Raw genomic sequence first — 26092 nt, 5'->3', positions numbered from 1 at the left:
AAGGGATGAAGAATATGTACATAGAGTTATAAATAAGTGATGGTACAGAATGGCATAGGCAAGATGCAGTAGAAGGTATCGAGTACAGTATATACTAGAGGTCGACCGATTAATCGGAATGGCCAATTAATTAGGGCCGATTTCAAGTTATAACAATCGGAAATCAGTATTTTTGGGCGCCGATTTCCGATTATTATTTTTATTTTATTTTATACCTTTTATTTAACTAGGCAAGTCAGTTAATAACACATTCTTATTTTCAATGACTGCCTAGGAACTGTGGGTTAACTACCTTGTTCAGTGGCAGAACGACAGATTTTCACCTTGTCAGCTCAGGGGTTCCATTCTTGCAACAGCACTAGTCCAACGCTCTAACCATTGCACTCCACGAGTAGCCTGCCTGTTACGCGAATGTAGTAGAAGCAAAGGTAAATTGCTAGCTAGCATTAAACTTATCTTATAAAAAACAATCAATCACTAGTTATAACTACTGATCCAGTTTAGCAGGCAATATTAACCAGGTGAAATTGTGTCATTTCTCTTGCGTTCATTGCACGCAGAGTCAGGGTATATGCAACAGTTTAGGCTGCCTGGCTCATTGCGAACTAATTTGCCAGAATTTTACGTAATTATGACATACATTGAAGGTTGTGCAATGTAACAGCAATATTTAGACTTAGTCAAAATACAGAACGGTTCCGTATTTCACTGAAATAATAAACTTTTTTTTTCTAGAAATTCAATCATATTAATGACCAAAGGCTTGTATTTATGTGTGCTATTATGTTATAATTAAGTCTGATTTGATAGAGCAGTCTGACTGAGCAGCAGCAGGCCTGTAATCATTCATTCAAACAGCACTTTTGTGCGTTTTGCCAGCAGCTCTTCGCAAGCACAGCGCTGTTTATGACTTCAAGCCTATCAGCCTAATGGCTGGTGTAACCAATGTGAAATGGCTAGCTAGTAGTTAGCTGGGTGTGCGCTAATACTGTTTCAAACGTCACTCGTTTTTAGATTTGGAGTAGATATTCCCCTTGCGCTGCAAGGGCCGCGGCTTTTGTGGAGCGATGGGTAACGATGCTTCGAGTGAGGCTGTTGTCTATGCGTTCCTGGTTCGAGCAGGCGCAAATCAGACAGGAGTCTTGTACAGCATGAAAAAATAAATATGTTTTTGCAACTGTTGGACTAAAGAAATCTTGGTCGACCAACAGCCTAACGATCAAACAATCGAGCAGTCGACTAAATGGGGTCAGCCTTACTGCTTAGTGCAAGAAGCTGCAGCCTGTCTTATGATAGTGGTACTTGAGACAACAGAATGTATGGGGGAAGAGAGTTAAACACATGTACGTCCATAAAGTGCTGTCAGATGGAGCAGCCTGAGGTTGCTTTCATTTCCTTTCAGTCCAGCACTTAGAACACTACTTGACTAGACCAATAACTACCATCAACACCGAGTTCAGCCTAACTGACGTTGTGCCAAAAACGCTCGCTCAAACACACACAAGGACAGACAATACGCAGTCCAAAATAAGACGGTGATGTTAGACAGGTGAAGCGGCTGGCTCTGAGACCCTTCAGATAGCAAAGCATTATGCGAATGTCTGTTAGTGAGTGACTCAGCCAGCCATTAGACAGACAGCCACCTCCACCAGACCCCACTGGGAGAACACACTCAATTACCACACAACACTTAACCTTGGCACACCAACCGGAGACACACTCCACAGTGCAATCAAACAAGCAGTGGCACAGGGACAGGTGTATTTCATTCCAGTCAGGAAGATTTCACTTTACAGGCCTTCCTTTTTATGCCCCTTGTCTAATCTATTCAGGAGAGAATGCACCGGAGGGTTGACTGCAGAATGTCAATTATGTGACCTGTACCACTGTAGATACAATGTTCTATATTCTATAGGATGCCTTTCTTCAGCACTGTGCACCACTGGTAGAACATGCCCTACAGTACAGCCAGGTATTGGCCTCCAGATTCCCTACTCAGCACGCACCCAAGCAGACGGACGGCCACCAGAGCATGGCTGCACAAAATTAGCCAGCTTTTTGGACTTTCATTTTCTAAAATGTGGAGCATTATTTTTAGATTGGTAATAGCAGAAAAGAGGACAGCTGTGTGTGTAGTGAGCCTTTACTGCCAGCCTCAGCAACCAGACAGAGCACACAGGCATACTGAATACTGGGAGAGAAGGGGTGGGGGCTGCAGAGCAGAGGGGTGCCAGGAGGGGGTGAGAGAGGAGTCAACCCTCTACTTCCAGGAAAGATTTTACTCCCATGGGTTAGGGCTGTTCCTCTCAAAACCGTGCATAGGCCATGGATCTACATCTATGGCCACAGAATGCTGTAGCAGGTCTGTGCATGAACTGACAATGACTGTTTGAACATCTCAAATAAAGGGCCTGGGGAAACAGCTAGGCTATATCTACAGCTATACTGAAGCATTCTGCTGGTAAAAGTCAGACTATCAGTGTTACATTGTGGAGCAGGAAAATGGATCTGTTTCTATTTGACAGGCAGGCAGGGAAGATACTGTTAGAGATGTGATGAAGTGCAGTGACTGTGAATGACTGAAATTACCCCATTTCTATATTTAAGCTGTTTGGTTTCCCGAGGACTACATTATCAACACAGTAATACACCTTGAGCGCAGTCTGGCTGTCAGACTGGGCAGCCTCCCCATTGTGTCAGTCATTCAGTGCCACTGCTCAGTAGAGCCACAGGGTATAGACAACCCTCCCTCCCTCCATCATCATCACACACTGTACAGCAGGCTCCCAGTCAGTTACTGGAACCAAAACAATATAATTATGATGTACTCAGGACATTCAACAATAATAATCCCACTAAATGAATGCATCCTCATGCCTTCTGTCTCTATGAAATAGGAGAAATTCTTATACAATGTAATTATGTCCGTAGGAGTATTATCATGCATCATGCCAGACATATTTTTTTTCTTCAAATCAACACTTATATTTAAAAAACTGAAAAGCCACAAATGTATTACAATAAGAAAAACTATTTCCAGCAACATGACTTCATAGTCATATGACTGGAGTTAATGCAGCAAATCTCTGCACTCGGAGTGGGGAGTAGGGGGGGCCGTGGTGATGGTGAGGGGGGAAGGGAGTGTGTGTTAGGGAATGAAAGGAGGAGAGAGCAAGATGATCCCAGTAATGTCCCCTATAATGTCAGGCGAAGTAAATCACCACACTGGAGGAACGCTATCAGGGACTGAACAGATCCACATATTACACAACTCCTCCTCACCTGAGCAGTATCGCTGGCTGGCTGGCATATACACGTGCCAGGCAGGCGAGGGGGATTGTCTACCCTGAGACAGCCAGAGACAGGTGGTTACTCCGCCTCCACTGACACCCAGCAGGTGTGGTGCCCAGCAAGTCACACTGCATGTAACTTTCCAGCACAGCAGCTTGTGATGAGTGTGTGTTGTGAGCAAGTATGTGTTATTATCTCTCCTGGCTTAACTTCTGGGCTGGCAGGATACACTCTGGTTCAATTCTGCTCTGATCCTCCCTGCTGTTGATAGGGAATGGCTCTAATTGGATCCTGTTGCCATGGAAAAACATTGTCAAGGTCTTCTGAGTTTATCAAAATCCCACCAACCAGCCTCCCTGTTTCTCCCACCTAACCAGTCTGTGGATGTGTAGATCCGCATGTCTCTCTGACCTCTAGCAGCCACTTACTCATTAAACCCTCTTAAGGAGGTTAGCCAAACACAAGGCCTTTCTCTACACAAGCATATCACCAGCAACATGACCAACCGCAATACTAGTAACATCTTTCCTTTCATGTTCTCTCTACCTACACCTCCTTTTCACGTGTCAGTGAGTTACAGTACATCCCCTCCTTTCTCCAGTCTCAGTCAGACTTGTTAGAAGTGTGGGTGGAGATGGGTTCCGGTAAATACTATAGTCCTGGTACACCAACAAAAACAACAGTTATATCTAGGCTGCTTCCTTTCTGAAACTCAGGTGCCGGGGGAGGCTGGTGTGAAATGATCCGTCAGACTATTTAAAAAGTGGATGCGCTCTATTTCTCTCGGCTTCAGTGAGCCACAGCAATCAGATGCTGCCTGAAACAGGGCTAGAGATTGTAACTTTCATAGCAGTTATTTCATTACAGATGAGTAGGGCTGGCACAACTGTGTAACCGACTGTTACGGATGAACATCGTCATGAAATTAAAATAACAGTCGTATCCGTAGAATTGTATGTGTTATTTTTGGGGGAATGAACAGCTGACTGAAAACGAGATGGCTGCGCATTCCTGCGGTTTAGTCTGTTTCTGCAAGAAAATGGACTCCCTATGGAACACTTGGCACCTTATAGTCCATGCACTGACGAATTGAGGCTGTTCTAAGGGCAAAGGGGGGTGCAATGCAATATTGGGAAGGTGTTCCTAATGTTTTGTACACTCAGGCTATTCATGGATTCCATATCAGATCAGACAGGCAGACGTTGTAAAGCAGAGGTGAGAGAATCCTACAGAGAATTTGAGCTAAAAGCAGTGTTGTGTTTTCACACATCTGTGTGGCTAAATGGAACCTTGTTCAACTCCAGAATCAATTGAACCACTCCAATCCTGCTGCAGGTCCAAGTAGAGAGAAGTTTATCCCAGTCTATGTGGATGTGGGGGACAGAATATGATCTTTAAATAGCACAGCAGGCTCTGAGCTAGGGTTCAGCAGTTAGAATAACTCCTGAAGCTTACCATATCGAGCCTAGTCAGTACCAGTCCCTTCCAGCTCCACTTCCCTGAGATGACAGACAGATGGGACAAACATGGAGTCTCTGTGCTTAACCATCGCCTTTGAGAGAAAAGCTAACCAAAGACATTATCGTGACATGCTGCACATCAGTGGGCAAAAAAAATGTTCATGATGTTGTGAGTTCAAGTGCGGCAAGATGATAAACCTCTATTAAAAACTCATTAACAGTGGAGTCTGCAGGGCGGCTGTGAAGGATCTGACTTCTGACAGGAAATGATCTTCTCTCAATTCAAGATGGCATTAATTCCTCTAATATACTACCAACATCCCAAACGCACCTCAATGAAACATCAAACACCCAAATGTCTGTGGGCTGATCATATTATTTAGAGCTCAGAGCTCCATAGCCACTCAGCTCACGCTTTAAACATCCTGATTAATTGCAACCCGAACACCGGAGACGGCTTACTGCTTCCCAGAGTGCAGTGTGCTCCCATATCAAATATAGCCATTCTTCCCTCTACTTGTCACTGAATGGAATACATCTCTGTATTATTCATAGACAGAGTTTGTGTAATCCTGAGCTCTGGAGAACAATCTGTATATCTCAGTCAGAAGGGAACAGAAAGTGCTTAAAGTTTCATTATGTAGAATCTGATCAGAGAAGGCATTTGAATATAGAATAAAAACAAGCGACCAGTCAACTCCCCCATAAAACTGTCTGGAGCTAGCACCACATCTCAAAGTCAATTCTATCGCCTCAGCTTTTGTCAGCACTCCAGGAGTAGAGGTGATGTGACAGGCAGGTCTTTATATAATGGAAATAGTGCTCAAAGTAATGCTAAAATAATGCTGACACCATCTGCCTGTCTTACAGAAAGTGAAAAGTGAAAACTAGGTGTATTAGAGACTTCTAAATAGTCCCTAATGAGTTTATACATTATTAAAATACATACCTACTACTCCAGGGGACACAACTAGACCTAAAAACTGACTATTCATTCACTGTTCAGGTAAACAAAAACTATATTTATGACAATTTCCAGTACCAAACTCCAGAGACAGAGGGTTGATCATATAGTTGCACCATGTAAACACCTGTGCTTCTCTCAACACGACAGAAAACCTTCTCGCTCCAACCATGTTACATGTCTCTACTTGCCCAGTGGAGTCGTATCCGCACATTAACTAAAATGGGACTAAGAAGGAAACAGGCACTTGACAGTCAAGTCTGATTATACAGCCCTACTCCATGGGACAGATCTGGGTCACTGCAGTTCTTCAACATTGCATCTCTCACATGGTGTCTGATGGCTATCCAAGGCTGTGTTCAGGCTATAGGCTACTGGTGACAGATCAAGCTGATAAATCAGATTACGATCTACTTGTTCTAATATTTCAGGCTGACCTTTATTATAATGTGGCACACATGCGGCCAATGGCAAAATACTAGGCCATTGGAAGGAATTAAACAATTTATTTACTTACATAATCCTCAAATCAGATTGATCAGGGAAGCGAGAATGATTCAAATTTTTAATACAGTAAACTGAGCCTAAAGGCATGCTTGTCTTAACATAGTAGGAGGACAGCAGATCAACTCTACAGATCAAACCACTGCTGACTACTGTCAACTTGTCAGAGTGTCAAATGTCAGAGTGGGTGTGCTTTACTAGCCTACAAGAGAGGAGCATTAAACACTATGAACAATGAAGTGGGATTCATCTAAAAAACATTTCCCTCAAATATTTCTCTCTTTGCATGGATCCACTGCCAGCCAACCACCTCAGGTTGAGCATGGCTGATTTAAAACCAACAGGCTGGAACATGCAGCTGTACAGGCAGTGTGCCATTTCAAACCACACATTATACAGGGCGGAGGAAGGTAGAGGGTTGCAGGTCCCAACAGGGATCACTGTGGCACAGTCAACATTTTTCATGCTGCAAGCGGAAGCGGGCTGAAAATTGTTTTGAGGGTCCCGCAGATTATCTGGAAACGGTCGTCTTTCTGCTTTGTATGCGTTAGCCTACCTATTGTATTAACAGCACCTCTGTGTTGCATTATTCACCCACAATCTCAGAATTAGCTGATTCAAGTTCAATAGCCTACCTCTTCTCTCCTAGATGGGCGTGCAAGTTCAATAGCCTACCTCTTCTCTCCTAGATGGGCGTGCAAGATCAAGAGCCTACAATATATGACAATGAAATAGAGTAGCCTGCCTATAAATGGGCGGAGAATCAAGGGGCAGTTATCTTTCCAAGAAAGTTGACTGAAATTGGATTAGGCGATAGTTGACTAGTGTCTGTAAATAAATATTGATAATGGAAATAAGTGGAGGGAGCTCAACCAACGTGAGTTGAAAAGCAGTTTTGAAACTATTATTTGAAAAGGAAAAGAGCGCAACGAGCGAATACCATGGCGAGTCAGCGTTGCACCTTTTCATTTTCAATAAGTATTGATTACCCATTTATTTGTCTCTGCCTGCAAATCGTCACGCTCCTTTAAAAAGGTAGGCTATATCCTATATGCAAAACGTAGCTCAAGAGAAAGTGCAGGTGTCAGCTGTCATCATTCTTGCTGCTTCAAGTTCAGTAGCCATATGAGTGAGATCAGCTGCGTGTGCGGTCTCAATTTAATAGAGTAGCCTGTAGGCTATCCATGGGCGGAGAAGGAAGGGGCAGTTCTCTTGCCAAGGAAATTAACTTCTTAAATCTAATTAGCCTATAGTTTACTACACTGCCTCAAAATAAATATTGATGACCCATATTGGTCTATGTCAGAAAATGTTCCCGCTCCTAAAAAAGGTAGGCTATTAAACCCATTCTGTTGCGTGTCAATTTGACCAAATTCCACTTTTGAGTTGTCTAAAATACTAGTTAACCTCTTTTTCTCCATGAAATTAAATGACTTTTCCTCATTTAGGGTCATGAACCTAACTTCAAAATGTGGACACCTTGATGTGTTCTGGAATGTCTGTGTAGATTTTGTATACAAACATGATGTTGGTCAATTTGACCCGGAAGCTTTCATCTGTATAGATATTTGCACAGGTCCAAAATAAACAAGTGTCTGAGTGGAGCAGCGGTCTAGCATCTCAGTGCTAGAGGAGTCACTACAGACCCTGGTTCGATTCCAGGCTGTATCACAACCGGCCAGTATTGGGAGTCCCAAAGGGCGGAGCACAATTGGCCCAGCATCGGCCCTCATTGTAAATAAGAATGTTCCTAACTGACTTGCCTAGTTAAATAAAAAGGTTAAATAAAAAAAGTACAATATTTTGTTTTGACTGGTTCTGGTTGCACTTTGATAACAAGATCTCTGCTTGTTTGTGAGAAAGGAAATATGTTTAACAACTAGTTCTTAAATATAGTTTTTGAAATCAAGTGTTATTGTATTTCTTCATTCTGAAAGGTCTGACAAGCTGTTTTTACTTGATTCTTTGTCTTTAGTGTGTTTAAACGTGCGCGTCAATCTGACCCATACCACAATGGATGCCATTTTTTCCCCAGCAAAGCAAAGGGAAAGGGTAAAGGGTAAACGTAGCTCAATAGAAAGTGCAAGTGTCCGCTCTCTGTCCTACTCTGCACTCTTCAAACTATGTCTAAACTATTGGCTGATATAACCCAGTAATATTGATAGCCTAACATAAAATGGAGAATGTGAGAATCTCTGGAAATGTAATTTATTTTGTGGGTTATTTTTTGTGCATTTTGATATTGCCTACAGCGCGCACAATTGCTGGGACCATGGCGTGCAAGCGATCTGCGTCAAATAACCTATGCCTAAAATAACATTGCAGGACTGCGGCTGGGTGGGAGTCGGACAGAAACGGAGGGAGGGGGCGGCTACAGGTAAGAAAAGCAGCGGGTGCGGGCGGGATGAAGAAATCAGTCCCACCCAGACCTCTATACTGAGGGCCCCACCCTGTGGGGTGGACTCCAAACTCACTTCACTGAACAGGCTAATCACTACACTGAAGGATTCCCATAGGGATAATAATAATGCCTGCCTCTCAAACGTGGTATAAGTAAAGGCTGTATGAGCATACAGCGGGTTTGTTGCATTCCCTCCTCATGCTCCTGCTCTAAAATTCTGAAAGGGCGACCTAGCACCACATGAGCTGCATATGACCTAGTCACTTCCCAGAAGACTGAATTGTTCTGTTCACTAAAGGCTCCTTCCCAACAATCCTAGAGACATTCCATTCGTCAGACATGACTCTCATATGGGCCACTGCCCTCCAGCCAACAAAAAATGAGTCACTTACTGATTACATCACTGAAGTGGCTGTCTATACATCTACAGAGAGGAACACACATTGCTGTATATCTGATTCACTACAACCAATTTGTAATCCACACTGTACTTAAACAGTTGACAAGCAAGGTACAGGATAATTTCCTTACAAATACAGAAGTGTTTGATTTCATTGGTCATGATGTGCTTACAGACAGACCCCTGTCACCTTTCCATAATGCCCCTGCAATGCAGCCTCACTAATCCTCCATTATCTTTTCGTCACACCCCCTCCATGAGTCTGCCCTGAGGAGCACTGACATTTGGGGACACAGCCACTGACGCAACACACACCTTGTTATTCCTGTTACAGACACTGACCAAACTGTCACCCTACTTCCCGCTGTGTGTGCCCGTCTGTTCAACACAATCTCCCTGGCTGGCAGTTCTCTTTTAAAGCTGAAGTGACGGGCCGTCCACCCTGTCACAATGATTGGAGATCAGACAGGAACATGTGACAGCCCAGTGGGGTCAGCCTCAACATCTAGCCTGAGCCTCTCCTCTCACCTAATTGTGTGATGATTAGGCTACATGTGGACTGAAATGCCTCAAAACTAGCTTCTCATTGTCTGCCAATGGAATCCCTTAGCATCTACCATATACATCTTCTCCCACCTGCCCCTGGTCTTCTGTCAGTCAGTCAGCCCTGTGGTGGGCCTCTCCAACCTGCCCCGTCTGTCACAGCCGACCAGGTGAAATATGTGAGGGGAGCCTGGATAGGAGAGGTAATTCTTCCTGAGCTTCTCAGGGACTCAGCACACTATTAATATCACCCGCAGCCCAGGATGTTATGTGAGAGTGTGTGTAGAGAGAGAGAGTCAGGGTGGGAAGGGCTGAGAGAGGGAGAGTGAGTGCGGAATGAGAGAGAGGAATGAGAGAATCCAGAAAGAGGGAGAAAATCCAGAGAGAGGGAGAGAGAAAGAGGAATGAGAGAATGCAGAAAGAGGGAGAGAGAGAAAATCCAGGGAGAGGGAAAATCCAGAGGGAGAGAGAGAAAATCCAGAGAGAGGGAGAGAGAGAAAATCCAGAGAGAGGGAGAGAGAGAAAATCCAGAGAGGGAGAGAGAGAAAATCCAGAGAGAGGGAGAGAGAGAAAATCCAGAGAGGGAGAGAGAGAAAATCCAGAGAGAGGGAGAGAGAGAAAATCCAGAGAGAAGGAGAGAGAGAAAATCCAGAGAGAGGGAGTGAGAAAGAGGAAGGAGAGCACCTATGTACCCACCCAGCAGCAGCAGCCCTCCAGAGATAAGCTGAGGTTAGATTTACTGCTTGTTATTCCCCCTGGCACACCCAGACACTTTCATCCAGAACAATTTACAGAAGAAATGAGGGTTACGTGCCTTGCTCAATGGCACATTGGCAAATGTTTTCACCTATTCAGCCCGGTGATTTGAAACAGCAACCTTTCGGTTACTGGCCCAACGCTCTAAGACACAAGGTCTTGATATGGGGCTGAAACATTAGGCCTAGATTCTGTCCTACATAAAGCTTTCTGGCATATCATCCTCATCAACGCTACTAGGAATGTGCTTACTGAAATCAGTTAGGAGTGTCCAGTGGCATTGCATCTAAAAGGTTTTCTTGGTAACACAAAAGGATTACAAAAACACACAGGGTTACCCGGTGCACTAAGAAAAGAGGGGTTGATAAGGTTATCTGGTGGGACAGTGTGTGTGTATAAGTACGCTGTGCTAGTCAACTGGGTAATGTTCATTAGGGCACACTGTAGCAAAATGTTTTGCAATGAAAAGCAAAACCCTGGGCCTCCCGAGTGGCGCAGTGGTCTAAGGCACTGCATCGCAGTGCTAGCTGTGCCACTAGAGATCCTGGTTTGAGTCCAGTCTGTCAAAGCCAGCCGCGACCGGTAGACCAGCGCACTATTGGCCCAGCGTCGTCCGGGTTAGGGAAGGGTTTGGCTGGCAGGGATGTTCTTGTCCCATCGCGCACTAGCTACTCCTGTGGCGGGCCGGGTGCAATGCATGCTGACACAGTCGCCAGATGTACAGTGTCTCCGACACATTGGTGCGCCAGGTTAAGCAGGCACTGTGTCAAGAAGCAATGAGGCTTGGCTGGGTTGTGTTTTGGAGGATGCAGGGCTCTCAACCTTTGCCTCTCGAGTCCGTAGGAGTTGCAGCGATGGGACAAGAGGGGTCCAGCCAGCAGAGGGGGCTGGTCTGTAGTGTGCGTGTTATTGTGTGGTCCTAAAGCCTTTGTTGAAGAAGACGGTAGACATGTAAGGACTGCTCTGTCGTATCCTCTCCTGAAGATCTGGCTCCAGGCTGCTCACTGCCATAGAACTCATCTGTGGGAACAAGACAGAGGAGTGGCAAACACCAAGCACAGACCCACCAGTACTGAGGCGTTTAGGACTGGGAAGGTTTTCAGGTGTTTTCATTACCACAGGGGGCACAGCCATAGCTGGCACAGCCATGTCAATCGTGGACTCCACCGCCTGGATGATGCCTGACTTGGCAGCGGTGACTGACTCTCCTAACCAGTTCTCATTGGTCACTGGGATGCCGTAGTTCAGCTCTCTGCCTCATGAAGGGATGTTGATAAAGTTGACAGTAGAGGTCGACAGATTATGATTTTTCAACGCCGATACCGATTATTGGAGGACCAAAAAAGCCGATACCAATTAAAATCGGACAATTTTTTGTTATTTTTATTTTAACTTAATATAATACATCAATAAAATCAATTTAGCCTCAAGTAAATAATGAAACATGTTCAATTTGTTTAAATAATGCAAAAACAAAGTGTTGGAGAAGAAAGAAAAAGTGCAATATGTGCTATGTAAGAAAGCTAACGTTTCAGTTCCTTGCTCAGAACATGAGAACATATGAAAGCTGGTTCCTTTTAACATGAGTCATCAATATTCCCAGGTAAGAAGTTTTAGGTTGTAGTTATTATTGGACTATTTCCCTCTATACCATTTGTATTTCATTAACCTTTGACTATTGGATGTATAGCTTCTGTCCCTCTCCTCGCTCCTACCTGGGCTCAAACCAGCAACACAACAGCCACCATTGAAGCAGCATCACCCATAAAGAGCAAGGGGAACAACTACTAGAAGGCTCAGAGCGAGGGACGTTTGAAACGTTATTAGTGCGTGCTAACTAGCCAGCCATTTCACTTCGGTTACACCAGCCTCATCTCGGGAGTTGATAGGCTTGAAGTCATAAACAGCGCAATGCTTGACGCACAACGAAGAGTTGCTTGCAAAACGCACAAAAGTGCTGTTTGAATGAATGTTTACGCGCCTGCTTCTGCCTACCACCGCTCAGTCAGATACTTGTATGCTCAGTCAGATTATATGCAACGCAGGACACGCTAGATAATATCTAGTCATATCATCAACCATGTATAGTTAACTAGTGATTATGATTGATTGTTTTTTATAAGTTTAAATGATAGCTAGCAACTTACCTTGGCTTACTGCATTCGCGTAACAGGCAGTCTCCTTGTGGAGTGCAATGAGAGAGAGGCAGGTCGTTACTGCGTTGGACTAGTTAACTGTAAGGTTGCAAGATTGGATCCCCGAGCTGACAAGGTGAAAATCTGTCGTTCTGCCCCTGAACAAGGCAGTTAACCCACCGTTCCTAGGCCGTCATTGACAATAAGAATGTGTTCTTAACTGACTTTCCTAGTTAAATAAAAGGTATAAAAAAATAAAAAACGGCGCACAAAAATACAGATTTCCAATTGTTATGAAAACTTGAAATCGGCCCTAATTAAAATCGGCCATTCCGATTAATCCGTCGACCTCTAGTTGACAGCTGCTACAGCAAAGAAGGGGACGAACCGGCTCATGACAGATGGAAGGCGTTTGGCTAGAGACTCGAGTCCCAGGGCTGTGACTACAGCTCCTGTGCTTGCAGTGACGTACGCAGCAGCCAGCTGATTATTAGTGGGCAATATAACAAATCAATACGGCCTCATCATTTGAGCCATTTCCTCCTCATAACTAGAGCCAGTGCCTTTTGCATCGACCACGGGGTGGCCTGGTCACAGCCACGGTTCGTTCACAAGGATGAACACGGCAAGCTGGAGAAAATATCTTAACTATTCCTGTAGAGGGTTTTACAGGGAAGCCTTACCTGAAGAACAGTAAGAATTAAAACTACTATGTTGATGACTCAGTTCACACAAAGATGTGTGAACAGTTCACACAAAAACCTGGTGCAAAATTTTATTTTTTGTAAAAATGTGATCATCTTTACATGGTGCAGGATAGTAGCATGAGCTCCACCACCTCTGTCTCCCCTCCACACCATCGTTCCCATGACTCCCAGGTCTCATGGATCACTGGCCTTTAGACAAACTGCACTGATAAAGAGCAGACGCAATTACACTGTTCAGATTTATCTGTTTGACCTTGGTGTCATCGATGGAGCAGAGGCAGGGGCATGTCATCCTTCAACAGCGTCAGTGGGGTGGGATCAGACACCCATACACCTTAGGACTTGGTGCTCAAACCAGGGATAAGTGCTGGGCCGCTGGGTACCAGAGACCCAAACCAACCCCACTACACGGCCAGCTTGCCTGCACTCAGCTGCTGCCAGCTGGGATAACCTCTGACTGCAACTCTACGAGAGAGAGAGGCTCTCAGACTGCTGCAACTCTAATCCAATGTAGCAGTGACAATCCTCCAGGATTTCAGGAGACTGTCAGAGGTCTCAAAGGGCCCATGGCTGTCTGCACCCTCCCAGGGATGGGTGGGAGTGGAGACACAGAGGAGAGAGAAAGAGACCCGTGATAGTGTGCAGAGGGCGTTGTGTAGATACGTTGAAGACAGGGGGGACAAAGCGAGCGAGAGAGAGAGAGACATTCATTTGACCCACATAATAATCTCTCCACCCCAGTGAAAGTGAGGATGAGTTGTGAAAGCTGGTCTTAACCCTCTTGATGAAACATATAGTGGAGTTTTCTGCACCATTATGTGAAGTCATTTCCCCTCAATGTTCAGCAGAGCTAGTTTTACAGGTGGTCAAGAAGCAATACGAAGCCTGTCTTGTAGAAACATCAGTAACAACTGTCAGCAACAGATGGATGTCATCTAAGTTCAGCAAATGTTTCTTTGATAAATATCATTATAGATGTTGCGGGTGGATTGCATGTAGAGCAACACAGGATAATGAAAGCACTTATTTACAACGGCTTGCCAAATTTGTGCTTTTTCAAACTCGCAAAAGTATAGGCTTACAATTTTGTTGATTAAAGAATAAAAACACTAGCTTGTGATTTAACCTCTTAAAAATATTGCTTGCATTTACAAACAGCAGGGCTTGACAACTTTTTAAGCCACGTGTCCTTCAGACAAGTATGACAGATATTTTACTTGTACGAAAGTTTAAGAGAAAAATAAAATATGGTCTGTAACACTATTTTTACATCATTGTATGATGCAAGGAACCAATTTACAAAACAAATACATTATCATTACCATAGAGAATCGGACAAAAAATATATAGGCTAGGCTACACTCTGCCTATTGTCTTCTTTCTCAAAATATAACACTGCCCCTTTAAGGCTCTCCTGGAGGACAGTTGACCACCCTTAAGGCTTCTGCTTGCTTCAGTTTGACTGGCAGCTAGGTGAACCAAACACGTGTGCTGCATACAACCTTAAAAAGACCTTCACTTGAAAAACTAGAAAAAAAGCAGCAATACTGTTTGTCCAGCTTAGGCGCCATAGCCAGTATACACCTCCACAAAATAATCAGACTTAATCGAAGATACATTTTTACAGAGTAGATCTTAGCTTTGCAATTGTACATCTAAGATGTTTGGTGCAGTATTTCTCAAGTGAAAAATGTGCATGAAAATTAGTTGTCTATCGTTGACAAACACTTAATTGAAGAATCCCTACTGTTGACCAATCACAGACCAAGAGGCGTAGACTTCGGCATGCCTCAAGATTTTTGTGTGTGTGCATGAATAGCCAGAAAGAACCTTGCCGAAGCCCAAAACTAACACAAACATAATATATGCATGAACTGTTCCCGAACAGGAAGCATGCGGACCCCTTCAGTAGCCTCGAAAACATTGCAATTAAATAATTCCCTCATTCAATAAATCAGCCATCAAATGGCTAAGGTAGGCTACTCCAAAGCAAGGTATCTAACTAAGGCATGTTTATTCATAACCTTGAAAGGCTAAAATATTCAGGTTTCAGGGGAGATCTACTGACAGCATGCGAGTTTGTCAATTAGACCAACTACACTGCTCAAAAAAATAAAGAGAACACTTAAACAACACAATGTAACTCCAAGGTCAATCACACTTCTGTGAAATCAAACTGTCCACTTAGGAAGCAACACTGATTGACAATACATTTCACATGCTGTTGTGCAAATGGAATAGACAACAGGTGGAAATTATAGGCAATTAGCAAGACACCCCCAATAAAGGAGTTGTTCTGCAGGTGGGGACCACAGATCACTTCTCAGTTCCTATGCTTCCTGGCTGATGTTTTGGTCACGTTTGAATGCTGGCGGTGCTTTCACTCTAGTGATAGCATGAGACGGAGTCTACAACCCACACAAGTGGCTCAGGTAGTGCAGCTCATCCAGGATGGCACAATGCGAGGTTTGCTGTGTCTGTCAGCGTAGTGTCCAGAGCATGGAGGCGCTACCAGGAGACAGGCCAGTACATCAGGAGACGTGGAGGAGGCCGTAGGAGGGCAACAACCCAGCAGCAGGACTGCTACCTCCGCCTTTGTGCAAGGAGGAGCAGGAGGAGCACTGCCAGAGCCCTGCAAAATGACCTCCAGCAGGCCACAAATGTGCATGTGTCTGCTTAAACGGTCAGAAACAGACTCCATGGTATGAGGGCCCGACGTCCACAGGTGGGGGTTGTGCTTACAGCCCAACACCGTGCAGAACGTTTGGCATTTGCCAGAGAACACCAAGATTGGCAAATTCGCCACTGCGCCCTGTGCTCTTCACAGATGAAAGCAGGTTCACACTGAGCACATGTGACAGACGTGACAGAGTCTGGAGACGCTGTGGAGAACGTTCTGCTGCCTGCAACTTCCTCCAGCATAAGCGGTTTGGCGGTGGGTCAGTCATGGTGTGGGGTGGCATTTCTTTGGGGGGCCGCACAGCCCTCCATGTGCTCGCCAGAGGTAGCCTGACTGCCATTAGGTACCGAGATGAGATCCTCAGACCCCTTGTGAGACCATATGCTGGTGCGGTTGACCCTGGGTTCCTCCTAATGCAAGACAATGCTAGACCTCATGTGGCTGGAGTGTGTCAGCAGTTCCTGCAAGAGGAAGGCATTGATGCTATGGACTGGCCCGCCCGTTCCCCAGACCTGAATCCAATTGAGCACATCTGGGGTATCATGTCTCGCTCCATGCACCACAGACTGTCCAGGAGTTGGCGGATGCTTTAGTCCAGGTCTGGGAGAAGATCCCTCAGGAGACCATCCCCCACCTAATCAGGAGCATGCCCAGGCGTTGTAGGGAGGTCATACAGGCACGTGGAGGCCACACACACACACTACTGAGCCTCATTTTGACTTGTTTTAAGGACATTACATCAAAGTTGGATCAGCCTGTAGTGTGGTTTTCCACTTTAATTTTGAGTGTGACTCCAAATCCAGACCTCCATGGGTTGATAAATTTGATTTCCATTGATAATTTGTGTGATTTTGTTGTCAGCACATTCAACTATGTAAAGAAAAAAGTATTTAATAGGAATATTTCATTCATTCTAGGATGTGTTATTTTAGTGTTCCCTTTATTTTTTTGAGCACTGTATAATATTTTTTATGTTGTATGAATTACATGGCCAATGATGAAGAAGGAAATTCCAGCTCTCCCACGGTGTCAGATTGTATGCAGCATTGGTTTATTAACACACCCCGTTCATCAACTGCGCGGCGGCCATTTGTGGGAGTGCCGGTGAAATGTATTTTTAGGACATTGGACGTGACATCAAAACATGCTAATAGCTAAATAGTTACCTAGCCAGGCTAGTTGCTATCATTATTATAGGCTACCTGCGGCTGCAATTTCTCTCTCGCGCTCCTCGGGCCCACAAGCATGTGATTCACACATTACTTTTCATGACCGTACAAACCATGTTCGTGACCAAAAATTTGCTATAATTTGGGCAAATAACACAAACTAGCAAGGAATATCACCAAAATGTGCACACGAGGCTACACGGTTTGATCGTGGCCGTCAATCCAATTCCACTCCGATGAGCTCTGCAGAAATTGTGAGAACACTGCGCAAAACATTGCATCATCAATATTGTGATTTGTGGGTGATTGTTTTTACTTGTCAAGGAAAGGTTCTGAACAACTTCCTGATTATTCATGAAGTAAACAAGGCACTGGGAGACGGTGTGGGCTGAGAGGAGCAGTACTGAGTACCACTAGCTGTGCACTGGAGGTCCACGTGAGAGAGAAATGCTTGTTCTTGATCTAGCACCAAACTCTCCTCACAACAGCCTGACCTCGCAGAGGGCTCATGGTGCCATAGAGCACTGTGGGTAGCTGTGGCTGGGGCCGGCGCAGCACTGCGTTCCATCTCTGCCACGCTCTGTCTAGGTTGCTCTGACATCATTAGCGCTCCATGAAACATTCATCCAAGGGCAGAGAAACTGGTTCCTGTGTACCACGGAACAGCCAAGGCTATGAAAAACACAACGTGTACACACACAGTGGCGTCCATGACTTACCAAACAGGGCCGTGTTTCACAGTGATAGAGGAGGTTTTTATAACCAATAGAGGTGCAGTTAGACTAAGGGTAGCAGCTGACTGTTAAATGATTCAGCGCCTGACTGAGCGTCTGACAGTCATACGGCTGGCCTCTCTCTGTATCCAGCACAGCCTCAGGCCCACAGTCAGCGGGACTGACTTTCACACTCCCTTATCTCCTGTCCAAACCCCCAAAAACAGACTGGGGAACTGGATAAAGGAAAGACTCCAACTAACCAGGCATGAGATAATGCATTATCACAAACAGGTATAGGCCCAAAGACAAACACACACAAATGAGAACCCACACCTACAAAACACTACAAGCTATATATGCAGCAGCAGAATCGTCCATCCTTCTGGCCAATCCAGTCATGGTAGGGAGTTCACTGCAAGGCCAAACTCACCTTAGAGAGATTACAGTGGCAGGGTTCATGTTAGTTGACCTGTGGCATGCAACTTCACTGTGGCTTAACATGTTAACCCCAGTCTGGGGTAGATAGATGAGCAGGACAATCACACTGAACACACACTCACTCACACAAACAAACGGGCACCCTGGCTGAATGGTGGCCTGGAATAACTCATGTAGGGGGTTCACCTCAACCAGACCACTGGTGTGTTGACTGTTTGCGAGGTGACGTAAAGGTGTAGGCCTCTCTCTGAACCATGCTGTCCTGTCCCCTTACTAAAAGGAATGCTCTACTGTAGCAGTTGTTTGCTTCAGTTAGCTAGGAACCTTTACTGGATCCCATGTGTCCTAGTGAGGTGAAATCTCTTCTAAGAGAAAAGCAGGTGCCCACTAATTCCCTTAGTCTCTCCCCTGGCACTGAACCCTTTTAGTATTCTGTACTGTACCCTGGCACTGAACCCTATTAGTATTCTGTACTGTTCTGTACCCTGGCACTGAACCCTTTCAGTATTCTGTACTGTACCCTGGCACTGAACGCTTTTAGTATTCTGTACTGTACCCTGGCACTGAACCCTTTTAGTATTCTGTACTGTTCTGTACCCTGGCATTGAACCCTTTCAGTATTCTGTACTGTTCTGTACCCTGGCATTGAACCCTTTCAGTATTCTGTACTGTACCCTGGCACTGAACCCTTTTAGTATTCTGTACTGTACCCTGGCACTGAACCCTTTCAGTATTCTGTACTGTTCTGTACCCTGGCATGTGATCCTACACTGTACAAAGCCTCAGGATTGCCCTATCGGGTACCTTGATCTAGCTGCTCATAGTGTTGGAGTGGGAGGAGGGGAGTGGTAGTGATGTGAGTGTGGGCAAACAAAAGGGCTTTTCTGTGCCTCCTAATCACCAGACACCACTGCCTTGGCTGTGGCGGAGGCGTGGAGTAAGACTGCATGCTCATCACAATACAAAGGTCACACAGGGAGGAGGAAACAGTCAGCAGTTCAGTCTTCACTTACAGAAGTCAATATCAGCTGGGCAGTCTGATTCTTAACCCTTCTACTCGAGTCTGCACTCGTTCACACTGGATGTAAAAAAGAAAGACTGGTGTAAGTCAATTTAAGTAACTCCCTCCAGCTCATGCTAGACAGAGAGAGAAAGTGCACACAAAAAAATTGGGGGTCGGGTTCGGAGGCGGAATGCCGCCCTTGGTGTGCTAGCTCAGACGTTACCCTCATCACATGTTCTCAGTCATAAGGGCGGTGCTCAGCGGCTGGAATGGAGATCTGAAAAGCCCTCAGAACTATCCAACCCAAACATTCAATCATTCCACGACCATTATTGGACTGTTGGCAATTCAGGAGAATGTTAGATGGGCTGCCCAAACAGGGTGAATGAATGAAGACATGTACTGTTGTGCACCATCCTCTCAATAATTTTTCTTCACAACAGATACATCAGGTGGTTTAACAGGCCAGGTGACTATCACACTACACTCCAGGGTGAACATCACACCAGAGAGCAAAGGGCTTGCAGAAAAGACATGGCTGAGGAAAACGTTCACATGAAGTTAACGTTAGCTGTGACTGCCGCCCACACAAGCAGCTCCTGCTGTTTCCAAGGGGCTAATGATGTCATGCTGCAGAGTGTAAGCAGTACAGGAGGGGGTATTCTGATCAGTCCCCCACACAAAACCTTCAGAAGACAGTGGTGAAGAAAGGAGCAAAGGAGGAGTGTTGAAAATGACAGGGCTCCTGGGATAGATTATTTTTAGGTCTCACAACACCCTTCACACACACAGCAGGCCACGGCGAAGGAGAGAGAGAATGAGAGAGAGGGGGAAACACCTTTTCTAATAGCTTGGACAGTGACGCAACCACGCACAATAAGAAAGAATGTGTGTGTTTCAATGTGCAAGTGTATGTATGTATGTATGTATGTATGTATGTATGTATGTATGTATGTATGTATGTATGTACAGTTGAAGTCGGAAGTTTACATACACTTAGGTTGGAGTCAATAAAACTTGTTTTTCACACACTCCACAAATTTCTTGTTAACAAACTATAGTTTTGGCAAGTCGGTTAGGACATCTACTTTGTGCATGACACAAGTAATTTTTCCAACAATTGTTTACAGACAGATTATTTCACTGTATCACAATTCCAGTGGGTCAGAGGTTTACATGCACTAAATTGACTGTGCCTTTAAACAGCTTGGAAAATTCCAGAAAATGATGTCATGGCTTTAGAAGCTTCTGATAGGCTAAATGACATCATTTGAGTCAATTGGAGGTGTACCTGTGGTTGTATTTCAAGGCCTACCTTCAAACTCAGCGCCTCTTTGCTTGACATAATGGGAAAATCAAAAGAAATCAGACAAGACCTCAGAAATAAAATTGGAGACCTCCACAAGTCTGGTTCATCCTTGGGAGCAATTTCCAAACGCCTGAAGGTACCACGTTCATCTGTACAAACAATAGTACGCAAGTATAAACATCATGGGACCACGCAGCCGTTATACCGATCAGGAAGGAGATGCGGTCGGTCTCCTAGAGATGAACGTACTTTGATGCGAAAAGTGCAAATCAATCCCAGAACAACAGCAAAGGTTATTGTGAAGATGCTGGAGGAAACAGGTACAAAAGTATCTATATCCACAGTAAAACGAGTCCTATAAAACGAGTCCTACCTGAAAAGCCGCTCAGCAAGGAAGAAGACACTGCTCCAAAACCGCCATAAAATATGGAGGAAAAAGGGGGAGGCTTGCAAGCCGAAGAACACCATCACAACCGTGAAACACAGGGATGGCAGCATCATGTTGTAGGGGTGCTTTGCTGCAGGAGGGACTGGTGCACTTCACAAAAATTGATGGCATCACGAGGGAGGAAAATTATGTGGCTATATTGAAGCAATATCTCAAGACATCAGTCAGGAAGTTAAAGCTTGGTCGCAAATGGGTCTTCCAAATGGACAATGACCCCAAGCATACTTCCAAAGTTGTGGCAAAATGGCTTAAGGACAACAAAGTCAAGCTAATGGAGTGGCCATCACAAAGCCCTGACCTCAATCCTATAGAACATTTGTGGGCAGAACTGAAAAAGCATTTGTGAGGAAGGAGGCCTACAAACCTGACTCAGTTACACCAGCTTGGTCAAGAGGAATGGGCCAAAATTCACCCAACTTATTGTGGGAAGCTTGTGGAAGGCTAACCAAAACGTTTGACCCAAGTTAAACAATTTAAAAGGCAATGCTACCAAATACTAATTGAGTGTATGTAATCTTCTGACCCACTAGGAATGTGATGAAAGAAATAAAAGCTGAAATAAATCATTCTCTCTACTATTGTTCTGACATTTCACATTCTTAAAACAAAAGAGGTGATCCTAACTGACCTAATACAGGGGATTTTTACTTGGATTAAATGTCAGGAATTGTGAAAAACTGAGTTGAAATGTATTTGGCTAAGGTGTATGTAAACTTCCGACTTCAACTGTATGTATCTATGCATGTATGTACGAATGTACGCATTAACGAATGAATGTACGAACGAATGAATGTACGAACAAGTGCGTGTGTCCCAGTTTGAAAGTGTTGGTTGATGAGCTCGTTCGAGGCACAGCGAACCGGGGGAGGTGTACAAGACGTGCCATCTCCAGAAAAGCTGCATTTTCCCCTTCAGTCCAGGCACTGAATAATTATGGGCTCTGTTCTACACAGAGAAGAGGCAGTGTTTTATGACTGCTTAACTGACACACTAGCACATTCAACCCATCTGGTGTAGTTACTGACAGACAATGTGAACACCTGCAGGACTATCTCCAGAACAAGCAGTGAATGAAACGGTCCTCTGAAACAGACAAGCAGGAAGTGACCACTGCAGCCTGTTCTCACCATCCCTGGGAGACCACAACACTGCTATCTGGAAATACAGATAGCAGGAACTCTATGCTGTGTTATCACCAAAGTAAATGTTTCCAAAACATAAAATGGTGCCATTATGAAAGAGATGAACTAGGGTCTACTTGAACAAAATAGGACTGATGTGATTTAAGCCGGGGATGAGTTAAAACTGACATGAATATCATAATGACGGGAAAGTGACATGCACATTGTACAGACACAAAACCTTCCCAGTGACAAGAGTCCTCTGCCCAGTAGCTTTGGGATTAGAAGGTAGGTAAACACTATAGCAGAGATAGGTCTAGCTGTATTGCAGCTACCAAAGGAACCTCTGCACTGCCAGTCTGCACTGCCAGTCTGCACTGCCAGTCTGCACTGCTGCTGTTGTCTGTTACACAAGAGGACGATACCCTCTTCCCTCCACTGGGAGTGAATCCAAACGTCAAGGTCAGGACTCAGTACCGCTCCCGTGGCAAAGAGGAGAGAGAGAGGAGAGAGAACAGAGCTGGCGGAATAAAACACAGTCCTGTACTGACGGTTTGTGAACTGTCAGAGGAGGACAGAGAGGATTTTGCCCTGTTGGGAGGGTGAGGGTCATCTTAGTTAAGAGACAGGTGGTAACATGGACTGCTAGTCCCCAAATCGGTAAGACTTTATCCACCATCTGAAATAGAAACAGTAGATTATGTGTGGGGGAAGGGAGGGAGCGAGCTCCTGGCCATCATTCCTCAAACAAAGCATTCTGGATTAACCAAAATCCAGACAGCAGCACTTCTCTTAGATGCATGTACATCTTTTCTCTCTCTTCACATTAACCTCTAGGTTTCTGTTTGGCTTGGTGACCATATCAGTCAAGGTCAGAGATAGCTGGAGACTACAATCAGCTGGATTTAATAACCACAAACCCATCCCACATACAGACAGGCACAGAGTCAGCCTAGGACAGAATACTAAACATTTGGTAGGAATAGGTGGGTGCCTGTGAGAAGAAGTAGCTTGCTGCAGGCTGATATAACAACACTTTAGGCCTGGTTACCAGTGAACACCCTCTGCCTTCCAGTAGGCTATCCCTGTATCACGCTGGTGCACAATGCCAAGCCAGACTACCACACCGCTCTCTCAGAGTCCCAGCCAGTGTGGGAAAGACAATGTTGGCTCACAAGAGTCCAGGGCTCAGAATTGCTCCTGATCCCATGTTAAGATACCCCTGTAATCCAAAACCCCACACAGACTTCATTGGGAGATTCCTCCCTTGATAAAAAAGAAGAAGCTTTTGTTCATGCAGGAAAACACGTCACAGGTCAGTTATTTACTACGAGCGTCGACAGGTTTGTTGAGTTGGGCGTGACGCTCGACTTGCCTGGAAAGCAGAAGCCAGATCTGTTAGTATTCTATCCAACTCCTCTGACTGACATTGTCACATCAGTCAATAATTGGTAAATGAATGGCATGACAACAATAAATCAGATGAGTTGGCTAAAGCACTACAGATTTGGCAAGCAGGCTAACGCTAGATCTCTTATGAACTTTAAAATGTACACTAGACTAAAGAGTGTGACGTACCTTCCATGTGCGTGGAAGTCAAGCTGTAGGACCTTGTCCTCATGGGAGATGGCCCTCTTGGCTCTCTGGTGGTTGCTGTGCAGGGCCTCGGTGTCGTAGGACAGGCCCTCATAGTGGTGGATGTACTTGTTCAGAGGGTTTCCATACTGACCTGCAGGAACAGAGGTGAAAACAGACTTTTAATGGCCAATTAAAAAGTCAAAACAACTCATTCCTCACCGGCAGGTTGGCATGGGGTGCAGTGACAAAACTTCAGAACAGCACTACTTCAAAACGTAGCTAGTCTATTAGGAATTATTTTTAACCCGAGACCATGACACATAATCCCTCATTATGAAAGCTTTAGCCTTGACTAGATTCACAAGTATCTTATGAATAATACAACAGCAGGCTGTGTGTATTTCTCTCATTCTCACCATTGATTTAGACTTACTGTGTGTGTGTGTGTGTGTGTGTGTGTGTGTGTGTGTGTGTGTGTGTGTATGTGTGTTTTCCATTTCATCCTTCCTTGGATAAAGATGTTACTTCCTCAAGCACTGTTTTTGGGACTAAGAATAGCTTCACTTTTGAAGGACACCTGCACCCACAAGATACTATAATACTATAGAGGCCCAATGGTATATATTTGCTTCATTCACTTCTCCCATTCCAACATAAGAGATGTAGTGTTGAAATGCTGGGGAGAAAAAGAAAAGAAAAACATTCCACAAGTTGAGTAGATGATAAGCAAAAGACTGCAGTGTGCTGCAAAATATATCCCCATTCTCCTTCCCATCATAGGGACCTAGAGTGATTCCCATCATAGGGACCTAGAGTGATTCCCATCAAGAGCAGCTAGCTAGACACCCTTTAGTCTGCCTCCTGCTGACTCAGACCACTTTATTATCTGACAAACACCATTCTCATCATTTCCAGCTCCTAGCAGGGGTTCCAGGCATCTCTACACTGATGTGATCCAATCCCCAGCCCCAGTCTCATCTTCCCTCCCCCTGCTCCCAGAAACACATTACAGCAGATAAACTCCGCCAACACAGACAAATTGCCATTTGTCAAACTTCAGAGAGATTTTTTGTTTCCCTTCCAATTCCGGAGGTTTATTAAAAAAAATAAAAAAAATGTAATCACCAGAGCACTTTAAAATTTGATGTACTGTGAAAAAGGTTCAAAAACATTACATAGTCTCATTCATGTTGGCTTTACACAACACCAACTCCATCATCAAGTTTGCTGACGACACCACGGTTGTAGGCCTGATAAACAACAACGATGAGTCAGCCTATAGGGAGGAGGTAAGTGACCTAGCATTGTGGTGTCATGACAACAACCTCTCCCTCCACATCAGCAAAACAAAAGACCTGATTGTTAACTTCAGGAAGCAGAGGAGGGAACATACCCCAATCCAAATCAACGGGACTGCAGTAGAGAGACAGGATTTTTATGTTCCTTGGCTTCCACATCACTGAGGACTTGTCACGGACCAACACCACCACCACCATTCATGTCAAGAGGGCATAACAGAGTCTCTGCTTCCTAAGGGGCTGAAGAAATTTGGCATGCTGCCTTGGGTCATCTCCAAATACTACCGCTGCACCATTGAGAGCATCCGGACCGTTTGCATCACGGCCTGGTACACAAATTGCTCCGTCCACAAGGCCCTCCAGCGGGTGGTGAAGATGGACCAGCACGTCACTGGGACTATGCTCCAGGACATCTACATAAACAACGTGCCTGAGTAAGACATGCAGCATCATTAAGGACCCCACACACCTCAGCCACGAGCTGCTCTCTCCCTTATCACCGGGCAGACAGTATCAGAGCATGAGGTCTGATAGAAACTGTCCTTGAGACTGTTGGTATCTACAAGCCATCAGACTGCTCAGCACTTGAACTGGACTGACCACCTGCCCCAATTCTCCACAGAACAAAAGCAGAAAAATACTAAGCGCACACTTCCAACTACTAAACACGTTCAAGTGGAGCAGTGATTTGAAAGAGGAAGAACATTTCAGCGAGACAACTCAAAAGGGGAAATCCATTAAACACAAAGATAATGGAATTCATTGCCCTTGACAATCAACCGTCCTCTGTCGTCTTTCACCGATTGTACCAGGGCTCAAGGTGCTCGACCACACTATCAAGTAGACGGTATTCTTCAGGTGTTTCCCTACCGGAGTTACACAGTATTGTTAAAACGCACATCCATGAGCTACTTGCTATGGGCGTCACTGCCATTTGCTTCACAACTGACATTTGGACCAGCGATGTCAGCCTCATGAGCCTGACAGCACATGCTCAAGAATGTTCTCAAATGGCATCAGCGGTAGGACAACCAGCACGTTTGAAACATGAACACACTAGCTAGCTCCATTCGAACAACTGACTGGATAAATAAGCTCATCAACTGCGTCTGCAGCAGACGTGATACCCCTCTGTCATGGCATTGAAACTCCTGCTCAACAAAACTGCCAA

At 44.9% G+C, this 26092-nt stretch overlaps 1 protein-coding gene across 1 annotated transcript in view; it reads right to left on the bottom strand.

Annotated features, from left to right (window-relative positions):
• The window catches only part of LOC139385246 (disintegrin and metalloproteinase domain-containing protein 10-like), an 83004-nt gene that overhangs the window by 40678 nt on the left and 16234 nt on the right, over positions 1–26092 (bottom strand). The window contains exon 2 of the mRNA XM_071130395.1: positions 23624–23774. Within this exon, the coding sequence (XP_070986496.1) occupies positions 23624–23774 (151 nt within the window). The remainder of the gene's footprint in view (positions 1–23623; positions 23775–26092) is intronic.

Source organism: Oncorhynchus clarkii, chromosome 26 (assembly GCF_045791955.1).
Source record: "Oncorhynchus clarkii lewisi isolate Uvic-CL-2024 chromosome 26, UVic_Ocla_1.0, whole genome shotgun sequence".
NCBI classification, from domain to species: Eukaryota; Metazoa; Chordata; class Actinopteri; order Salmoniformes; family Salmonidae; genus Oncorhynchus; species Oncorhynchus clarkii.
Note: the sequence above shows the minus strand (reverse complement) of the source record. Positions and strands in the feature narration are given on the sequence as shown.